At 38.6% G+C, this 20,526-nt stretch overlaps 1 protein-coding gene across 7 annotated transcripts in view; it reads left to right on the top strand.

Moving 5' to 3' along the window:
• MAPK8 (mitogen-activated protein kinase 8) overlaps window positions 1-20,526 on the top strand; it is a 90,595-nt gene that overhangs the window by 39,638 nt on the left and 30,431 nt on the right. For all 7 annotated transcript variants that reach the window (XM_066349118.1, XM_066349119.1, XM_066349117.1 and 4 more), the window contains 4 exons: window positions 314-484; window positions 4,704-4,833; window positions 6,708-6,766; window positions 6,855-6,993. In XM_066349118.1, the coding sequence (XP_066205215.1) occupies window positions 363-484; window positions 4,704-4,833; window positions 6,708-6,766; window positions 6,855-6,993 (450 nt within the window). In that variant the 5' untranslated portion in view covers window positions 314-362. The remainder of the gene's footprint in view (window positions 1-313; window positions 485-4,703; window positions 4,834-6,707; window positions 6,767-6,854; window positions 6,994-20,526) is intronic.

Raw genomic sequence — 20,526 nt, forward strand, 5'->3', positions numbered from 1 at the left:
TTTTTGTGCTTTTTTCCCCCCTCAGTTTTCCAGTATTTTAAGACATGTATGCATATTAATACCAATGACTTCTACATTGAAGAAACTGTTTATTCTGTTAAAAGTTTTGTTTTTTAAACTGTCAGTCATTTCCTTAAGTATAGCAGATGCCAGCCATGCTCTGTGATATTTTTTCTGGTGGGGTGTTTTAATGAAGAAGCCCTTGCACCTTGACCTAGCAGTTGGTGTTACTATTAGTGAACAGAGTGCGAACCTGATTTTTAAGGTTGTACAAATTCATTTTGTTAACAATACATTTTGTTCCATTTTGCAGCTTCTCAGTGAATTTTTGGATGAAGCCATTAAATTAATCATTTGCCATCATGAGCAGAAGTAAGCGTGACAGCAATTTTTATAGTGTAGAGATTGGAGATTCTACATTCACAGTTCTGAAACGATATCAGAATTTAAAACCTATTGGCTCAGGAGCTCAAGGAATAGTATGGTAAGTTTTTATTTCCAAAAATTAGGCAAAAAATCATTAACTGCTGTTATTTTCTCCTCTTGTAATATAGATACCTTGGTGTAAATATTTTGTCTAAAAAATTTTAATTAAAACTATAAAATTTAAATTAAAGCTGTAACATAGTTGTTTTGTTCAGAGGTTAATGGTCTTTTTTATTCACAAAACAACTGTAAATCAGCACTGCTGTCTTTAAGGATCAGTCATGATTAAATACTCGATTATAAGCCATGTAGAGACAAATATCTGTGTCAGAAAAGAATAAGTTCAATCCTGTTAATTCCTAGCATACACTATTCCCACAGTTAATTGTTTAATAAGAAGCATTACTTAATCATCACTTTCACATGAGAATGAAGCTCTGAGATTTCAGAAATCTTATTTTACACTGGGGAATGAAATCAGCCATATCATCTAACTTTATGTGTTTCAGAACTTACCTATTTTTGAAATTGATTTACAAGGTAATTTCTATAAAAAGCCTATGCTTTGTATATCAGCGTGATTTACACGAAAAGGCAGAGCAGTCTCTGGGATAGTTAGTTCTGCTAATGACTTCAGGTCATTAAGTTAGCATTGTAAGCTAGTGTTCTGGGAAGTGTTCTAAGCCTCACTCAAGCAGAATTATATCTTCATTACCTCTTCTTAAACCAGATTTGTTTTCGAATGTGTTTAAAAATTCTGTGTTCTCCCAGTTCTAGAAAAACTCTTGCACATGTACACAAAATGAAATACATAGGGCGGTTCTTTACAGCACTATTTATACAAGAGCATCAAATCAACCAATAGCAGAATTTTAAAAAGCGATATATTCATACAGTATACAACATTTTAAATGAACTAAAGCGATACATATCAACAAGGATAGTCTCAGAAATGTATTGAATTTAAAAGCAAGATATAGAATAACTTTCATTTTATGTAGTTTTTATATAGTTTAAAATAGGCAAATAGTACCATATATTTATGGATGCATAAGTATGTAGAAAAGTATAAAAGTCAATGTGGGAAGGAAGCTTGAAAGCCACTCTGGGTTCAGATTCTAGCTCTGTGATTTAATAACTGTGGCTCATGGCAAATTCATACTTCTCAGCCTGTTTTTACCTAATTTGCAGGGTTGTTGTGAGGAATATATTATTTATAAATTACTTAACAATGCTTAAAAATATACTAACGTTTCAGTGCCTTCACTTAGTCTCAGGTAAGCATATTTTGAAATTTGTGTATCAGTTTTTAAAAAACTGCTTTAGGAAGGAATTTAAGCCATTTTAACAGCCCTGTCCTAAGAAATAAATATCTTCAGGTTTTTCTTTAATAGAATACTATGAAATAGACAAATGTTAAATAAAAAATCTTAACTCACTGTTGTGTTATTATCAGAATCAACTGAAGGACTTAATTTTTTTTTTTTTTTCATTTTTCCGAAGCTGGAAACGGGGAGGCAGTCAGACAGACTCCCGCATGCACCCGACCTGGATCCACCCGGCATGCCCACCAGGGGGCAATGTTCTGCCCCTCTGGGGCGTCGCTCTGTTGCATCCAGAGCCATTCTGGCGCCTGAGGCAGAGGCCACAGAGCCATCCCCAGCGCCCGGGCCATCTTTGCTCCAGTGGAGCCTCGGATGCGGGAGGGGAAGGAGAGACAGAGAGGAAGGGGGGGGGGTGGAGAAGCAGATGGGCGCTTCTCCTGTGTGCCCTGGCCGGGAATCGAACCCGAGACTCCTGCACGCCAGGCCGAGGCTCTACCGCTGAGCCAACCGGCCAGGGCCGAGGGACTTAATTTTTTAAAGGCATTATTTTGGGCTCCAGTCATAGATAGCAAGACTCACTGGGTCTGTCTGCACAGGGACCTCTCTGAAGCCCCGCTGTTTGTGGCTTGTGCACACTGACTGATCAACAGTTAGAAATCTAATTTCCTTGGGTGTAAAATAGTTTAACCTACTCAGATATTTTTTAACTGTAGAGTTTGAAATATTATTTGGTTTAGCTGATAAAATTTAATGAGAATGAATTTAATGGTTAAAAAATACTTTATCTGAAATAATCAGAATATAATCGTTTTGCATGACCTCTAATGTGTTTGTTTTTTTTTAACTTAGGAGGGGTATACCTGTAAATATGATATTTTCTAAGCAAAGATTATAATACTTATGTATATTTTGGTATATGTATATATATATATACAGGTTGAGACAAAAGTGGGTTTACATTTGTGAGTACGCTAAATAGAAATTATTCTTGTATTACTTATTGTATATTTTCTCTACAAACAACTGTAAACCTACTTTTCTCCTTCCTGTATATGTGTATAGGCAATAGTTATGGTATATATAGAATGTACAGATGTGTTCATTTATATAGTACCAATTTCTTAATACATATATTTCTACAATATATTTGATAATAGTAAGAGAGCTGTAAAACAACCTCAAGTTTCCAGTTAGGTGAGAGAATAATTTTAATCAGTATTAAATTACATAAATAGGAATAGTATATTATGGTATGGAAGGTGGTCCAGTGTGGACAGCATGACCTTTCTACTTAGATTTCTTGTCTCACCTTTGCTTTTTAACTTTTTGGCTAACGTTGGGCAAATTAATCTTTGGGCTTGTATCAGACAGTAGTGAAATCAAGTGATTTTTAAAGTTTAATTCAATACTAATATTCTATAATTTTAAGATACTTTACCTTATTTGTGCTTTCATTTCTCTGACCTTTCATGTGCATATGGTACCGTTTGATTATTGTCATTTGGTAGAGGGAGACAGGAAGAGTGAAGAGAGTGATGTCACATTTCTCAGAATTGTAGGTGTTTTGTTACAGTTATGAAGCAGCGTCTGATGTCCTGAAGTCCAGCGTTCATCTTTTTAAACACCTGGATTTTTAATTTCCCCTTTGAAATAAATTTTTATATATTTTTACATAATAAAATAATCTTTTTTATAGATACCTCTGTATGTCCTTTTCTTTTTCTGTATTTGTGTTCAGAAAGGATGGAAGTGATGTACTTATGTGGAATTCTATAGTAAATACTTTTTTAAAGCTCGATTACTTTTTTTAATTTATTCATGGAATTAAAATTATTTTTTTTATTTTTGGGGGGTTGATACTGGTTAACGTAATTATAGCAGTTTCAGGTGCCTGATTCTAAAACACCTCTGTATACCGCAGTGTGTTTCACCCCCAATCAAGACTTCATTCATCAGCATTTATCACCCCATATCCATCTCCACTTCCCCCACCCCCGTGTCAGCAGATATTCTGAATAGAGTTTATGACCATATGTATTCTTTATTTTGTCTTTCCTTGGTTTAGGTTCAGGGTGAATGGTTTAATTAGGCTTTAAGCTTTCTTTTGGACTTGAATGCTGATTAAAAATTTGTGCATCGAACCTGACTGGTGGTGGTGCAGTGGATAGGGCATTGACCTAGGACGCTGAGGTTCCAGGTTTGAAACCCCGAGGTTGAGCATGGGGTCACCTGATTGAGCGCAGGATTGTAGACATTGTCCCAAGGTCACTGGTTTGAGCGAAGGGTTACTGGCTTGACTTGAGCCCCCCCCCCCCCCCTCCGGTCAAGGCATGTATGTGAAGCAAGCAATCAATGCACAACTAAAGTGACACAACTACAAGTGTATGCTTCACATCTCTCTCCTGTCCTGCCTCTCGCAAAAAAAAATTGTGCATTGAGTACCCATTTGTATTTTAGGTGGATCTGGGAGGAACCCAATGAACAAGCAGAATCTCTCTCCACAGTAAGAGTCCATTGTCTCTTTGAATCCATTAGCATTTTAAGAAACAGTTAATGCTATACATTCTTTGGAATAGGCTGCAGTAGGCATAGAAGAAACATGTTGATCGTCAAAGACTGGAAATGGATCATATGTATTCATCTCTGGAGAAAGTGGGGAGTCTGAATGAATGTTTAATAAATTCAGTTTTGCAGATTTTTTTTTTTTAATTTTATTTATTCATTTTTAGAGAGGAGAGAGAGAGACAGAGAGGGAGAGAGACAGAGAGAGAGAAGGGGGAAGGAGCTGGAAGCATCAACTCCCATATGTGCCTTGACCAGGCAAGCCCAGGGTTTCGAACCGACGACCTCAGTATTTCCAGGTCAACGCTTTATCCACTGCGCCACCACAGGTCAGGCGGTTTTGCAGATTTTTGATTAAGTTTTTTGTTGTTTTTAAATTTCTAATTACAGTGCAGCTTATGATGCCATTCTTGAAAGAAACGTTGCAATCAAGAAGCTAAGCCGGCCATTTCAGAATCAAACTCATGCTAAGCGGGCTTACAGAGAGCTAGTTCTTATGAAATGTGTTAATCACAAAAATGTAAGTAAACATTTTAGAAAATGTCTTAAGTGTAGATGAAATAAGATTTGTTTATGAATATATGAATTTCAAAAACTTTTAAAATATTAAATGCTTTAAATCAGGGGTCCCCAAACTTTTTACACAGGGAGCCAGTTCACTGTCTCTCAGACCATTGGAGGGCCAGACTATAAAAAAAACTATGAACAAATTCCTATGCACACTGTACATATCTTATTTTAAAGTAAAAAAACAAAACGGGAACAAATATAATATTTAAAATAAAGAACAAGTAAATTTAAATCAACAAACTGACCAATATTTCAATGGGAACTATGCTCCTCTCACTGACCACCAATGAAAGAGGTGCCCTTCCAGAAGTGCCGCGGGGGCCAGATAAATGGCCTCAGGGGGCCGCATGTGGCCCGCGGGCCGTAGTTTGGGGACCCCTGCTTTAAATGGTTCTTCTGGATTGAAACATTGTTTAAAAGGTTTATATGTCTACAGTGTGAATTTTTCTCAACTTTATTAAATGATATTCAAAGTGGCTTCTGAAATTTAGATTTTATAATTTTTTGAATTGAATTTGCAAAAGGACCTTTAAAGAGGTAGGAGTTTTAGAAGAACTTTGTTTAGGCCCATCTCGTCTTCTGCTTTTTGTTTTCGGTCAGACTGACATTTTGGAAATCTGGAATATTATTAGTACAGAGATTGTTCCCATTATCCTTTGACATTGGAACTTTATTTAATAACATTGGATGTAAATTCAGATAATTTCTCCCTATCTCACATCTTCCCTTTAAGTGATGCCAGTACTTTATGTTGTGGATAGCCAGTGATTATAAAGCAGTTTAGCAGAAACTTCAAAAAAAATAAGTGAAATTAGAAAAACATTTAGATTCTATTTTTTAATGATTATAAGGGCTTAAACATATAATTTTCATTCATTTTGAAAATAAATAGTTACACTTTTTAAAACTTTCATTAAGCGTACTGATACTTTCATAATTATTTTAATAGAATGATATGTCCCTGTTGAGAGGAAATAAACTCAGAGTACAAGGGACATCTTTATGCACTCCTCAGTGGAAGTAGCTTACAGGAAATGTTTTGTGGTGTTTGTCCAAAGGAGTTTATCAAATAATCATTGCAATACTTTCTGATTGCAGATAATACAATTTATTACGTTTTGAGAGTTAACTATGTGCACGCATCTTTGTATTGCAGTTACTAGATTAGTCACTAAGCAGAATATTTTATGGAAGTTAAGGAGTAAGGTATTTAGAGTTGCCTTCAAATTATGTAGAGGACTGTAACGTAGGTTCTTGATAGCTGAGTGTTCATTAGTGGAATGGATTATGTGGAGCCCTTCTGTTGCTACAATTATTAAAGACTTATTTTTTCCAAGCAGTTTTCAGTTTATAGCAAAATTAAGTGGAAGGTACAAAGATTTTTCATACAACCCTTACCCCTTACCACACACACACAGCTTTCCCCATGATCAGCAGCCCCCACCAGAATGGGACATGTGTCACAACTGATGACCCCACAGTAACACATCTTTGTCACCCAAAGTCCATTGTTTCTATTAGGATTCACTCTTGGTGCTGTACATTCTATGGGTTAGGACATGTATAATGAGGTAGCTACCGTTACTGTATCACACAGAGTTCTTTCACTGCTCTGAAGACCCTCTGTGCTCTGATTCCCCCCACCCCCAGGGGGAATGAAGTTTTTGTATTGTACAAAAGGAAAAGAGATTACTTGAGCTTAAAAAGTAAGAGTGAAGATTTTTAAACTGATTGTAAATTTTTTTCACTGATGTATTTGCCATTCCCAAATGAAAGTAATATGAAGTAGTTTCTAAGTTTTTAATCTCTCTGCTTTTACCACAGATAATTGGCCTTTTGAATGTTTTCACACCACAGAAATCCCTCGAAGAATTTCAAGATGTGTAAGTGTGACTATTACAATTCTTTGTTAGTACTTATGCTTAGATTGTTGCTGTGCTTTTGAGCTGTCGTCTTTTTTCACCCATGAAGTTACATAGTCATGGAACTTATGGATGCAAACCTTTGCCAAGTGATTCAGATGGAACTAGATCATGAACGAATGTCGTACCTTCTCTATCAGATGCTCTGTGGAATCAAGCACCTTCACTCTGCTGGAATCATTCATCGGGTTAGTAGAAAAAACTGTCCTCCTCATCTCTTTCTCTTTTTTTCTGAAGTGAGAAGCAGGAAGGCTGGGAGACTCCCCCACATGTGCCCAACCAGGATCCACCCGGCATGCCCACCAGGAAGCGATGCTCTGACCATCTGGGGCTTTGCTTTGTTCCAACCAGAGCCATTCTAGCACCTGAGGCGGAGGCCATGGAGCCATCCTCAGCACCCGGGCCAACTTAGCTCCAATGGAGCCTTGGCTGCGGGAGGGGAAGAGAGAGACAGAGAGGAAGGAGAGGGGGAGGGGTGGAAAAGCAGATGGGCGCTTCTCCTGTGTGCCCTGGCTGGAAATTGAACCTGGGACTTCCACACGCCGGACCAATGTTCTACCAGCCAGGACCTCTAATCTCTCTTTAATCATTGATATGAAACTCATGTAACATAAAATTTATCATTAAAAGCGTACAATTCAGTGATATTTAGTACGTTCACAAAATGTGCAACCAGAACCGGTATCAAATTTCAAAATATTTTTTTTTTTTTAATAATTTTATTTTTTTAATGGGGTGACATCAATAAATCAGGATACATATATTCAAAGATAACAAGTCCAGGTTATCTTGTCGTTCAATTATGTTGCATACCCACCACCCAAAGTCAGATTGTCCTCTGTCACCTTCTATCTTGTTTTCTTTGTGCCCCTCCCCACCCCCTTTCCCTCTCCCATTCCCCCCTCCCCCCCCGTAACCACCACACTCTTATCAATGTCTCTTAGTTTCACTATTATGTCCCACCTACGTATGGAATAATACAGTTCCTGGTTTTTTCTGATTTACTTATTTCGCTTCGTATCATGTTATCAAGATCCCACCATTTTGCTGTAAATGTTCCGATGTCATCATTTCTTATTGCTGAGTAGTATTCCATAGTGTATATGTGCCACATCTTCTTTATCCAGTCATCTATTGATGGGCTTTTTGGTTGTTTCCATGTCTGGCCACTGTGAACAATGATATTTTCAAACAACAGCTCAGATAAGGGCCTAATATCCAAAATATACAAAGAACTCATAAAACTCAACAACAAACAAACAATCCAATAAAAAAATGGGAAGAGGATATGAATAGACACTTCTCCCAGGAAGAAATACAAATGGCCAACAGATATATGAAAAGATGCTCATCTTCTTTAGCTATTAGAGAAATGCAAATCAAAACGGCAATGAGATACCACCTCACACCTGTTCGATTAGCTGTTATTAGCAAGACAGGTAATAGCAAATGTTGGAGAGGCTGTGGAGAAAAAGGAACCCTCATACACTGTTGGTGGGAATGTAAAGTAGTACAACCATTATGGAAGAAAGTATGGTGGTTCCTCAAAAAACTGAAAATAGAACTACCTTATGACCCAGCAATCCCTCTACTGGGTATATATCCCAAAAACTCAGAAGCATTGATACGTAAAGACACATGCAGCCCCATGTTTATTGCAGCAAATTTCAAAATATTTTTATTCCAGAAGAAAACGTCATGCCCATTAGACAGTCACCTTTTGATCACCTTGCTCCCAGCCCCTGGCATTATGCCAGCCTGCTTACTGTGTGGTTTACCTTTTCTGGATTTTTTTTTTTACATTTTTTTATTATTATTAAATTTTATGCAGTGACATTGATAAATCAGGGTACATATGTTGAGAGAAAACTTCTCCAGATTATTTTGACATTTGATTATACTGCATACCCTTCACCCAAAGTCAAATTGTCTTCCGTCACCTTCTATCTGGTTTTCTTTGTGTCCCTCTGCTCCCCCCACCCCCTCTCTATCCTTCCTCGCCCCATCACCACCACCCCCCGTTATCATCACATTCTTGACCATGTCTCTGAGTCTCATTTTTATGTCCCATTTATGTATAGATTCATATAGTTCTTAGTTTTTTCTGATTTACTTATTTCACTCCATATAATGTTATCAAGGTCCATCGATGTTATTATAAATGATGTCATTATTTCATATGGCTGAGTAGTATTCCATAGTATATATGTACCAAAGCTTTTTAATTCACTCGTCCTCTGATGGACACTTGGGCTGTTTCCAGATCTTCACTATTGTAAACAATGCTGCCACAAACATGGGGGTGCATTTCTCCTTTTGAAGCAATTCTATGGTGTACTTGGGATATATTCCTAAAAGTGGGATAGCTGGGTCAAAAGGCAGTTCGATTTTCAATTTTTTGAGGAATGTCCATACTGTTTTCCACAGAGGCTGCACCAGTCTGCATTCCCACCAGCAGTGCAGGAGGGTTCCCTTTTCTCCACATCCTCGCCAGCTCTTATTCTGTGTTGTTTTGTTGATGAGCGCCATTCTGACTGGTGTGAGGTGATATCTCATTGTGGTTTTAATTTGCATTGCTCTAATAATTAGTGAAGTTGAGCTTTTTTTTTTTTTTTTTTTTTTTTGTATTTTTCTGAAGCTGGAAACGGGGAGAGACAGTCAGACAGACTCCTGCATGCGCCGGACCGGGATCCACCCAGCACGCCCACCAGGGGCGGACGCTCTGCCCACCAGGGGGCGATGCTCTGCCCCTCCGGGGCGTCACTCTGTCACGACCAGAGCCACTCTAGCGCCTGGGGCAGAGGCCAAGGAGCCATCCCCAGCACCCGGGCTATCTTTGCTCCAATGGAGCCTTGGCTGCAGGAGGGGAAGAGAGAGACAGAGAGGAAGGAGGGGGTGGGGGTGGAGAAGCAGATGTGCGCTTCTCCTATGTGCCCTGGCCGGGAATCGAACCCAGGTCCCCCGCACGCCAGGACGACGCTCTACCGCTGAGCCACCCGGCCAGGGCCAAGTTGAGCATTTTTTCATATGCCTGTTGGCCATCTGTATGTCCTCTTTGGAGAAGTGTCTATTCATTTCTTTTTCCCATTTTTTGATTGGATTGTTTGTCTTCCTGGTGTTGAGATTTACAAGTTCTTTATAAATTTTGGTTATTAACCCCTTATCAGGTCTATTGTCACATATGTTTTCTCATTGTGTAGTTTGTCTTTTTATTCTGTTCTTATTGTCTTTAGCTGTGCAAAAGCTTTTTAGTTTGATATAGTCCCATTTGTTGATCCTGTCTGTTATTTCACTTCCCCGTGGAGATAAATTGGCAAATGTATTGCTGCGGGAGAGTTTGGAGAGCTTACTGCCTATGTTTTCTTCTAAGATGCTTATGGTTTGACGACTTACATTTAAGACTTTTATCCATTTTGAGTTTATTTTTGTGAATGGTGTAAGATGATGGTCTAGTTTCATTTTTTTGCAGGTAGCTGTCCAATTTTCCCAACACCATTTGTTAAAGAGGCTGTCTTTACTCCATTGTATTTCCTTACCTCCTTTGTCAAATATCAGTTGTCCATAGAGCTGTGGGTTTATTTCTGGGTTCTCTGTTCTGTTGCATTGAGCTATACGCCTGTTCTTATGCCAATACCAGGCTGTTTTGAGTACAATGGCCTTGTAGTATAACTTGATATCTGGAAATGTGATACCTCCCACTTTATTCTTCTTTTTTAAGATTGCTGAGGCTATTAGTGTTCTTTTTTTGTTCTATTTAAATTTTTGGAATATGTGGTCTATATCTTTGAAGTTTGTCATTGGTATTTTAATTGGTACTGCATTGAATTTATAAATTGCTTTGGGTAACATAGACATTTTAATGATGTTTATTCTTCCTGACCATGAGCATGGTATATGCTTCCACTTGTTTGTATCTTCCTTGATTTCTTTTATCAATGTTTTATAATTTTCTGAGTACAAGTCTTTAGTCTCCTTGGTTAAATTTACTCCTAGGTACTTTATTTTTTTAGTTGTAATAGTGAAGGTGATTGTTTCCTTAATTTCTCTTTCTGATTGTTCATTGTTGGTATATAAAAATGACTCTGATTTCTGAGTATTAATGTTATGTCTTGCCACCTTGCTGAATTCATTTATCAGGTTTTTTGACTGAGACTTTAGGGTTTTCTATATACAATATCATATCCTCTGCAAATAATGATAGTTTTACTTCTTCTTTACCAACTTGAATGCCTTTTGTTTCTTCTTCTTGTCTGATTGCTGTGGCTAGGACTTCCAGGACTATGTTGAATAAGAGTGGTGAAAGGGGGCACCCTGCCTTGTAGCTGATCTTAAGTGGATTGCTTTTAATTTTTGTCCATTGAGTATGGTGTTGGCTGTGGGTTTGTCATAGATGGCTTTTATCATGTTGAGGTATGTTCCCTGTATTCCCACTTTGCTGAGAGTTGTGGTCATGATTGGGTGCTGGGTTTTAACAAATGCTTTTTCTGCATCTATTGAAATTATCATGTGGTTTTTCTCCTTCCTTTTGTTTATGTGATGAATCACATTGGTTGATTTGCAAATACTGTACCAGCCTTGCCTCCCCAGAATAAATCCCACTTGATCATGGTGTATGATTTTTTCCATATATTGTTGGATCCTGTTTGCTAATATTTTGTTGAGGATTTTAGCATCTGTATTCATCAGAGATATTGGCCTATAATTTTCTTTCTTTGTGTTGTCTTTGCCTGGTTTTGAAATCAGAAATATGCTCGCCTCATAAAAGGAGCTTGGAAATCTTCCTTCCTCTTGAATATTTTGAAATAGCTTGAGGAGGACAGGAGTTATTTCTTCTTTAAATATTTGGTAGAATTCACTTGTGAAGCCATCAGGCCCTGGACTTTTCTTTGTTGGGAGTTTTTTGATAATTGTTTTAATCTCATTTGTTGTAATTGGTCTGTTTAGGTTTTCTGATTCTTCCAGATTGATTTTTGGAACATTGTATGTTTCAAGGAATTTATCCATTTCATCTAGGTTGTCTAGCTTTTTGGCTAGGTTGTCATAGTATTTTCTTATAATATTTTGTATTTTTGTTGTGTCAGTTGTTATTTCTCCACTCTCATTTCTAATTTTATTTATTTGAGTTCTCTTTTTTTTTTTTTTTTTTTGGTGAGTCTAGTTAAAGGTTCATTGATCTTGTTTACCTTTCAGAGAACCAGCTCCTAGTTTCATTGATCCTCTGTATTGTTTCTTTAGCTTCTATATCATTTATTTCTGATCTGATCTTTATTATTTCCTTCCTTCTACTACATTTGGGCTTTACTTGCTGTTCTTTTTGTAGTTCTTTTAGATGCAGGGTTAAGTTGTTTATTTGAGCTTTTTCTAGTTTCTTAAAGTGTGCCTATAGTGCTATGAACTTCCCTCTCAGTACTGCTTTTGCTCTGTCCCATAGATTTTGAGTTGTTGTATGCACATTGTCATTTGTTTCTAGAAATTTTTTTGTTTATTTTTTGTTTCTAGGAATTTTTAAATTTTTTCTTTAATCTCATTTTTAATCCATTCGTTATTTAACAACCTGCTATTTAGTTTCCACGAGTTTGAGAGTTTTTGAGCTTTTCTGTTGTGGTTCATTTCTAGTTTCATGACATTGTGATCAGAGAAAGTGCTTGATATGATTTCAATCTTCTTAAATTTGTTGAGACCACTCTTCTGCCCTAACATGTGGTCTATCCTAGAGAATGTGCCATGAGCACTAGAAAAGAATGTATATTCTGCTGCTTTAGGGTGGAAGGTTCTGAAGATATCTATTAAATCGAGTTGATCTAGTGTGTCCTTTAAGTATGCTGTTTTTTTGTTAATTTTCTTTCTTGAGGATCTATCTAGTGATGTTAGTGGGGTATTGAAATCCCCTACTATTATAGTATTGCTGTTGATCTCGCCCTTTAAATGCATCAAAGTCTGCTTTATATATTTAGGTGCTCCTATGTTAGGTGCGTAGATATTTATAATGGTTATAACTTCCTGTTGGTTTGCTCCCTTTATTATTATGTAGTGACCTTCTTTATCTCTTAATATAGTCTTTGTTTTATACTCTTATTTTGTCTGAAATAAGTATTGCTACCCCAGGTTTTCTTTCATTTCCATTTGCGTGAAATATTTTTTCCCATCCTTTTACCTTCAGTCTTTGTGCATCATTTGTTTTAAGGTGTGTCTCTTGTAGACAGCATATGTATGGGTCCTGTTTTCTTATCCACGCAGCTACCCTATGTCTTTTGATTGGATCATTTAATCCATTTACATTTAAGGTTATTATTGATATGTAATTGTTTATTGCCATTTTATTCTTTAAAACTGTATTCCTCTTTTGGTATGTTCTTTTTCTCCTTTGATGTGTTTACAACAGGCCCCTTAGCATTTCTTGCAGCCTTGGTTTGGTTTTACTGAATTTCTTGAGTTTTTTTTTTGTCTGGAAAGCTTTTTATTTCTCCTTCAATTTTAAATGATAGCCTTGCTGGATAAGTAGTCTTGTTGTAGGCTCTTGTTTTGCATTACTTTGAATATTTCTTGCCATTCCCTTCTGGCCTCAAGTGTTTCTGTTGAGAAGTTCGAAGTCATCCTTATGGGGGCTCCTTTGTAGGTGATAGTCTTTTTTTTTTAGCAGCTTTTAATATTTTCTCTTTATCACTTAGCTTTGGTACTTTAATTATGATGTGTGTTGGTGTAGATTTCTTTGGGTTTCTCTTAAATGGAGTTCTCTGTGCCTCTTGAACTTGTGAGATGTTTTCCTGCCTTAATAGAGGGAAAATTTTCAGGTATGATATGTTTGAACAAAGCCTCTATTTCTTGTTCCTTCTCTTCTTCTTCAGGAACCCCTATGATGAGGATGTTATTTCTCTTCATGTTGTCACAGAACTCTCTTAGGTTTCCTCCGACTTTTGAGTCTCTTTTCTTTTTTATGCTCTGCTTCCATGCCTTTGTTTATCTTGTCCTCTAACTCGCTGATTCAATACTCAGCTTCATCCATCCTGCTTTTAATTTCTTCCATTGTGTTCTTCATTTCTGATATTTTATTTGTCATTTCTTACTGATTCTTTATTATTTCAGTGTCCTTTTTTATATTTGCTATCTCCTTTTAAGTGTTCGTAATGACCATCTATTGTTGTTCTAATATTTCTGAACATCCTAACAATCGTTATTTTAAACTCTGCATCTGGTAATTTGATTATATCTGACTCATTCAGGTCCTTTTTTGGGGATTTCTCTTGATTCATTTGTTTTGCATTTCTCTGCTTTCTCATTTTGTCTGTGTAAAAGAAGGTTTTGGCCACTGGAGTCCACTGGGTGTGTCTTCTGTGTTCCCTGGGTGTGGTCTGTGTGCAGGCCTGCTACCCCCTCTGCTGTTGCTGCTTAGGGCTTTTGGTTATGGGCGTTGCTGGTGCCTGCCCACTGGGGCTGTTGCTGTGGTTTCTGCTTCTCCTTCACGGGAGTGGCTGTGATCATGTGCTTGGGTGTACAAGCCTCGGTGGCTTCAGCCTTTGCCCCACCCTTGTGGGTGGCATTATGCTCGGCCCTGAGGCCAGGGGTAGCACCTTTGCTCAGCTGCGGGTCTCTGCCTGATTCCGGGCTTTCACCCCGCCCTTGCAGGAGGAGCCTGCTCGTGGGACGGCTGCAAGCCTCGGCTCCACAGGCCAGGCTGGACTATGTGCTCATGCTCAGTAGCAGGACTCCACCTGTTCTGGGCTTTTGGCTCCCAGGTCAGGCCACAAGCCTGGGTTCTGCAGGGGGTGGGGGCGGGGGGGTGGAGGCTGGGGGTGCTGGGCTGTGCTCCTGCGCCCTTGCTCAATGGCAGGTCTCCGCCCCTTCTGGAGCTCCTGCCCTTCCCGCACAGGCTGGATTGCAGGCGGCCCGCAGCTGGGCTTGACCACTTTTGCACGACCCTTCTCCCCAGTCAGGCAAGACTGAGCTCACACCTGGGCCTCAGTGGGGGCCAGCCAGCTTCCACCTTTGCTGACAGAACTGTGCTTCTGCCTCCGGCCGCCGCCCACTCCTGGCCAAGCCCTCAGCCGTGTGGGTGGGGGCGCTGCAGCTCAGACCCTAAGACTCACTACTATAGTCCCAAAAGCTCCCTCCTTCTAAGTGACTCTGCTCTGAGTACTGCGGGAGAGCTTGTTTGGCTGGTGTCCTGCTTCCCTTTGCTGGTATTGCTGTTTCCAGGGGAAATATTCACTTCAGATTTGGGGAGTGAATCATCCCAGAGGTTAGGGTGGCTGTCTCTCAAAATGTTTCTCCCTGTGCCTCCTAGATTACTCTCTCTCTCCCTGCTACTCCGGTCCTCTCCTCTCTCCCCATCCCCGAGCCCCGGGTGAGTTGTTGTGAGAGAGGTGTTCTGCGTGGTCCCTTTAAGAAAAATCCTGGGTCTGACAAATCAGTCTCTTTCTCACAAACAGTATCCTGTCTTGTTTCCAGCTAAATACTGTCTAGATGCCTCTTCTAGGCTCTGGGGCTGCAGGCTGGGGCATTGTTCCTGGGGCTCAGGACCCTCCCCTCTCTGCTAAACTCACTTCCTGCCACACGAGTCTCTTCTGGCTGCCATTTGCTCCGGGGAGCTGGGCAGCCCTCTCCGTGTTTCCACTTTTCCTACCTGTCTTGGTGTGGCTTCTTCAGTGTTCCTTGGTTGAAGAATCCTCTTAGTTTAGTCCAAAGTTGGTTTTTCCAGATGATGGTTCTTAAAATTAGTTTGTAATCCACTTTGGTTCTGGGACGTGGAATTTGGTACGTCTGCCTACTCCATTGCCATGTTGTCTCGGGTGCGGCGGATTTTTAGAGGAGTTTTAAGTACTGTCTCTTTTCTGAATTTTATATGCTTGGAATCAGTGGTGTGTCCTTTGTGTCTGGCCTCTTTAATTTAACATAATGTTCTCAAGTTTGTTCATGTTGTAACATGTTTCAGTAGCTCAGTCTTTTTTATGACTAATATTCTATTGTATGTATTTACCACATTTTATTTATTGATAGAGATTAGGGTTTTTTCTAAATTTTATCTTTGTGGGCAATGCTGCTATAACATTCATGTACAAGTATTTCAATTTTGGGGGATATTGCTGGGTCATATAGTAATTCTGTATTTAACTTATTGAGAAACCACAAAAATATAGTATTTTCCACAGTGGCTACACCATTTTGCATTCCTAGTAACGGTTTATGTCTGGGAATCCAATTTCTCTAAAACTTTGCCAATATTTACAACTTTTTTATTCTAGCCATCCTAGTGAATATGAAATGTATCTCATTGTGGTTTTGGTATACATTTTCTTAATGACTATTGATATTAGCATAATTTTGTATGCTTGTTGGCTATTTATGTATCTTTTTTGGGAGAAATTCTATTCAAGCCCTTGGCCCAATTTTTAATTAGATTGCCACTTTGTTGACTTGTAGGAGTTCTTTATATATTTCAGATACTGGATCCTTACCAGATATGTGATATGTAAATATTTTTTCATATTGAATATTTTGTCTTTATATTTTCTTTATCCCCTTTGCACAAAAGTTTTTTAATTTTCTTGAAATTTAGTTTATTCATTTTTCCTTTGGTTGCTTGTTCTTTAGGTGTTCATTTTCAAATCCAAAGTCATTAAGTTTACACGTATGTTTTCTTCTCAGGATGTTATGGGTTTTGCTCTTATGTTTAGGCATTTGACCCATTTTGTGTTAATTTTTGTATATAATGTGAGGTAAGAGTCCAACTTCATTCTTTTGCATGTGGAAACCCAGTACCAGCACTAATTGTTTAAGAGACTATCGTTTCCCATTTGAATGGACTTTGCCCCCTTGTTGAAAACAATATCTTGTTTTATTTCTGTACTCTTAGTTCTGTTTCATTGATCTGTGTGTCTGTCTTTATACCAATACCACATTATTTTGATCACTGTAACTTTGTAGTAAGTTTTGAAATGGGGAAGTGTGAGTCCTTTAACTTTGTTCTTTTTATTCAACGTCACGTTGTCTATTTAGGGCCCCTTGTGATTTTGCATGAATTTGAGGATCAGAATCCTGTTTCTGCAGAAAGACCATTGGAATTTTAATAAACATTTCATTGAATTTGCAGATTGAGTGGTTTTACCATCTTAACTATATTTAGTATTCTGGCTCATAAACACAGTATGTCTTTCCATTTACTTAGATTACATTACTCTGCTTGAGCTCCATAGCAAAATACTAGACTGGGTGGCTTAAACAACAGAAATTTATTTTCTCATGTTGGAGGCCAGAAGTCCCTGACCAGCAAATTCAGTTTTTGATCAAACTTTGTGACTTGTTGTAGGGAGGGGGGTTGGGGGACATGTGCGCAAGCTCTGGTATTTTTTACAAAGACGCCAGTTGTTTTGGATTAGGGCTCCACCCTATGATGTCATTTAACTTAATTCCATAAGAGCCCTATATCCAGATACAGCCACATTAGGAGTTAGAGCTTCCACATATGAATTTGGAGTTGGGAGACACACAATTCAGTCTATAACATAGATCCTTAATTTCTATTTTCTTTTTTTCTTGTATTTTTCTGAAGTGAGAAGCCGGGAGGCAGAAAAACAGACTCCCTCATGTGCCCAACTGGGATCCACTCGGCATGCCCACTAGGGGGTGATGCTCTGCCCATCTGGGCCACTTCTCCATTGCAACCGGAGCCATTCTAGTGCATGAGGTGAAGGCCATGGAGCCATCCTCAGTGCCTGAGCCAACTTTGCTCCAATGGAGCCTTGGCTGCAGAAGGGGAAGAGAGAGATAGAGAGAAAGGGGACAGGGGAGGGGTAGAGAAGCAGATGGGCGCCTCTCCTATGTTCTCCGGCTGGGAATCAAACCTGGACTTCCCCACACCGGGCTGATGCTCTACTGCTGAGCCAGCCAGCAAGGGACTTTCATTTCTTTTAGTAACATTTTGGTTTTTTTTTGTCTTTGGCTTTTTTTTTTTTTTTTTTTGTATTTTTCTGAAGTGAGAAGTATGGAGGCAAAAAGGCAGACTCCTGCACGCACCCAACCAGAATCCACCCGACAAGTCCTTTAGGGGGTGATGCTCTGCTCATCTGGGGCATTGCTCAGTTGTAACCAGAGCCATTCTAGTGCCTGAAGTGGAGGCCATGGAGCCATCCTCAGTGCCCAGGCCAGCTTTGCTCCAATAGAGCCTTGGCTGTGAGAAGGAAAGAAAGAGATAGAGAGAAAGGAGTGGGGGAAGGGTAGAGAAGAAGGTGGGTGCTTCTCCTGTGTGCCCTGGCCAGGAATCGAACCCAGGACTTCCACACACTGGGCTGATGCTCTACCACTGAGCCAACCGACCAGGGCTTATAGTTTTTAATGTATAATCTTTCACCTCATTACATTTTTTCGTAGCTATTTTATTCTTTTGGAAGTTATTAGAAATTAAAGTACTTAGTTTTACCTTTCAGCTTGTTCATCACTCATGTAGAGAAACAACTGATTTCTGTATGTTGATGTTGTATCACATGCAACTTTGTTCAGTTTATTCTAATGGGGTTGGGGGAATTTTTTTTACAATTTTCTCTTTGTAAGATCATCTCATTTGCACAATAATTTCACTTATTTCTTTCCAATTTGGGTGCCTTTTGTTTCTTTTTTTTTTCCTAGTTGCTCTGGCTAAAACTTCCAGTAAAATGTTGAATAGAAGTGGCAAAAGTGGGTATCTTTGTCCTGTTCTTGATCTTAGGAAAAAGGCTTCCTGTCTTTCACCATTAACTATGATATCAGCTATAGGGTAGATACAGCTAAATGCTCTGTATCTGAGAAGTTCCATTTTGCACTGGAGTTAGTCACATTGTACAGTCAGACAGTGCAGACCCACAAGACTGACCTCACTTCAGATACCAACCCCCGGTTCCTAAAACTTCCCTCATTTCCGATCATCTGGCTGCAAAGTTGGGGTCCTCAGGACCACTCTCCATTTGATAATTCACTAGAATGACTCACAGAGCTCCAAAAAACACTATACCATGATCACTGTGTTATTACAACAAAAGAATACAGACTAGAGCCAACCAAAGGCGGTGATGCATTGGGTAGAATCTGAAAAAGATCCCAACATGGAGACCTCTCATTCACTCAGTCATTCTCTCCTCATAAAGCTTAAAGATACGAAGTAGTGCCAACTAGGAAACCTCACTCAAGCCCTTGGTATCCAGAGTTTTTCTTATTGTTTAACCACATGCTGCCTGCCTGGTGGCTGACCTTCAGTCTCCAACTCTTCCTAAGGTTACACTGGTACTTTCAGTCTCTCACATTGTTAGACTGTACTGTGGCTAAAACCCCAGGCAAACAAACGCATGGCTATCAGGATATTCCAGAGGCCTAGAGATCACCTGTAACTGAGGGCAAAAGCCAACCCTCTTTGCATTAATGTTAATTTTTCACCACATACTGTCTAGTCCTAGTTTAATTGGTTTTATTATGAAGAGGTGTTGGGTTTTGTTAAATGCCTTTTTGTATTATTTAGGTGATCATGTTTGTTTTTCTTGATTCAATTAATATAAAATTGATTGAGTTTAGTATGTTGAACCACCCTTGCATTCCTGGGATCAAATCCCACTTGTTCATAATGTATAATCCTTTTAATATGCTGTTAGGATTATTTTGCTCAGTATTTTTGCATTTGTGTGCATAAGTGATATTGTTGTGTAGTTTTGTTTTGTTTTTTATGATGTCTTTTTCCAAATTTGGTATCAAGGTAAAGTTGGTCTCAGAATAAGCTAGAAAGTCTTCCTCCTCCTTTTATTTTTTGGAAGAGTTTGAGAAAGATTGGTGTTAATTAATTAAATGATTGGTAGAATTTGCCACTAAAGTCATATGATTCGAAGCTTTCCTTTTTTTGAGATTTTGATTATTGATTCACTCTCTACTTATTAAGGGTGTATTTAGATTTTTTGTTCCTTGAGTTCAGTTTTTTTACTATGTATTTCTAGGAACTTCTTCATTTCATTTAAGTTATCTAGTTTGTTAGTGTACATCTTCATAGTATTCTGGCTTCTGTAAAGTTGGTAGTAATGCACCACTTTTGTTTGTGATTTTAGTTAATTGCATCATCTTATTCTTAGTTTATCAATTTTGCTGCTCTTTTTAAGAATCAACTTCTGTTTTTGTTGGATATTTTTTTTCTAGTCTCTATTTTATTAATTTCTATTTTATTCTTTATTATTTCCTTGCATCTTCTTGCTTTGAGGTTAGTTTGCCCTTCTAGTTTCTTTTTTTTTAATTTAATAATGCTCTTCTAGTTTCTTAAGGTGAAATATTAGGTTATTGATTTGAGATTTTTTTTAATGTGGGTATTAACAGCTATAAAATTGCCCCTGAGCTCTGCTTTTTAGGCATTCCTTAAATTTTGTTTGTTGTATTTTCATTTTCATTCATCTCAAAGTATTATTAATTTTCCCTGTGAAGTGTTTTGACCCATTAGTTGTTTAAGAGTCTATTGGTTAGTCTGACTAGTGGTGGTGCAGTGGACCTGGAATGCTGAGGTTTCAGGTTCAAAACCCCAAAGTCGCTGACTTGAGTGCAAGGTCGCCGGCTTGAGTCTTTGATCATTCACATGACCCCAAGCTCGTTGGCTTGAATGCAAGGTCACTGGCATAAGCAGGGGATCACTGACTTGGCTTGAGTCTCCCAATCAAGGCATGTATGAGAAGCAATAAAAGAACAATTAAAGTGAAGCAACTATGAGTTGATGCTTCTCTCTCTCT

Source organism: Saccopteryx leptura, chromosome 9, assembly GCF_036850995.1.
Source record: "Saccopteryx leptura isolate mSacLep1 chromosome 9, mSacLep1_pri_phased_curated, whole genome shotgun sequence".
NCBI lineage: Eukaryota > Metazoa > Chordata > Mammalia > Chiroptera > Emballonuridae > Saccopteryx > Saccopteryx leptura.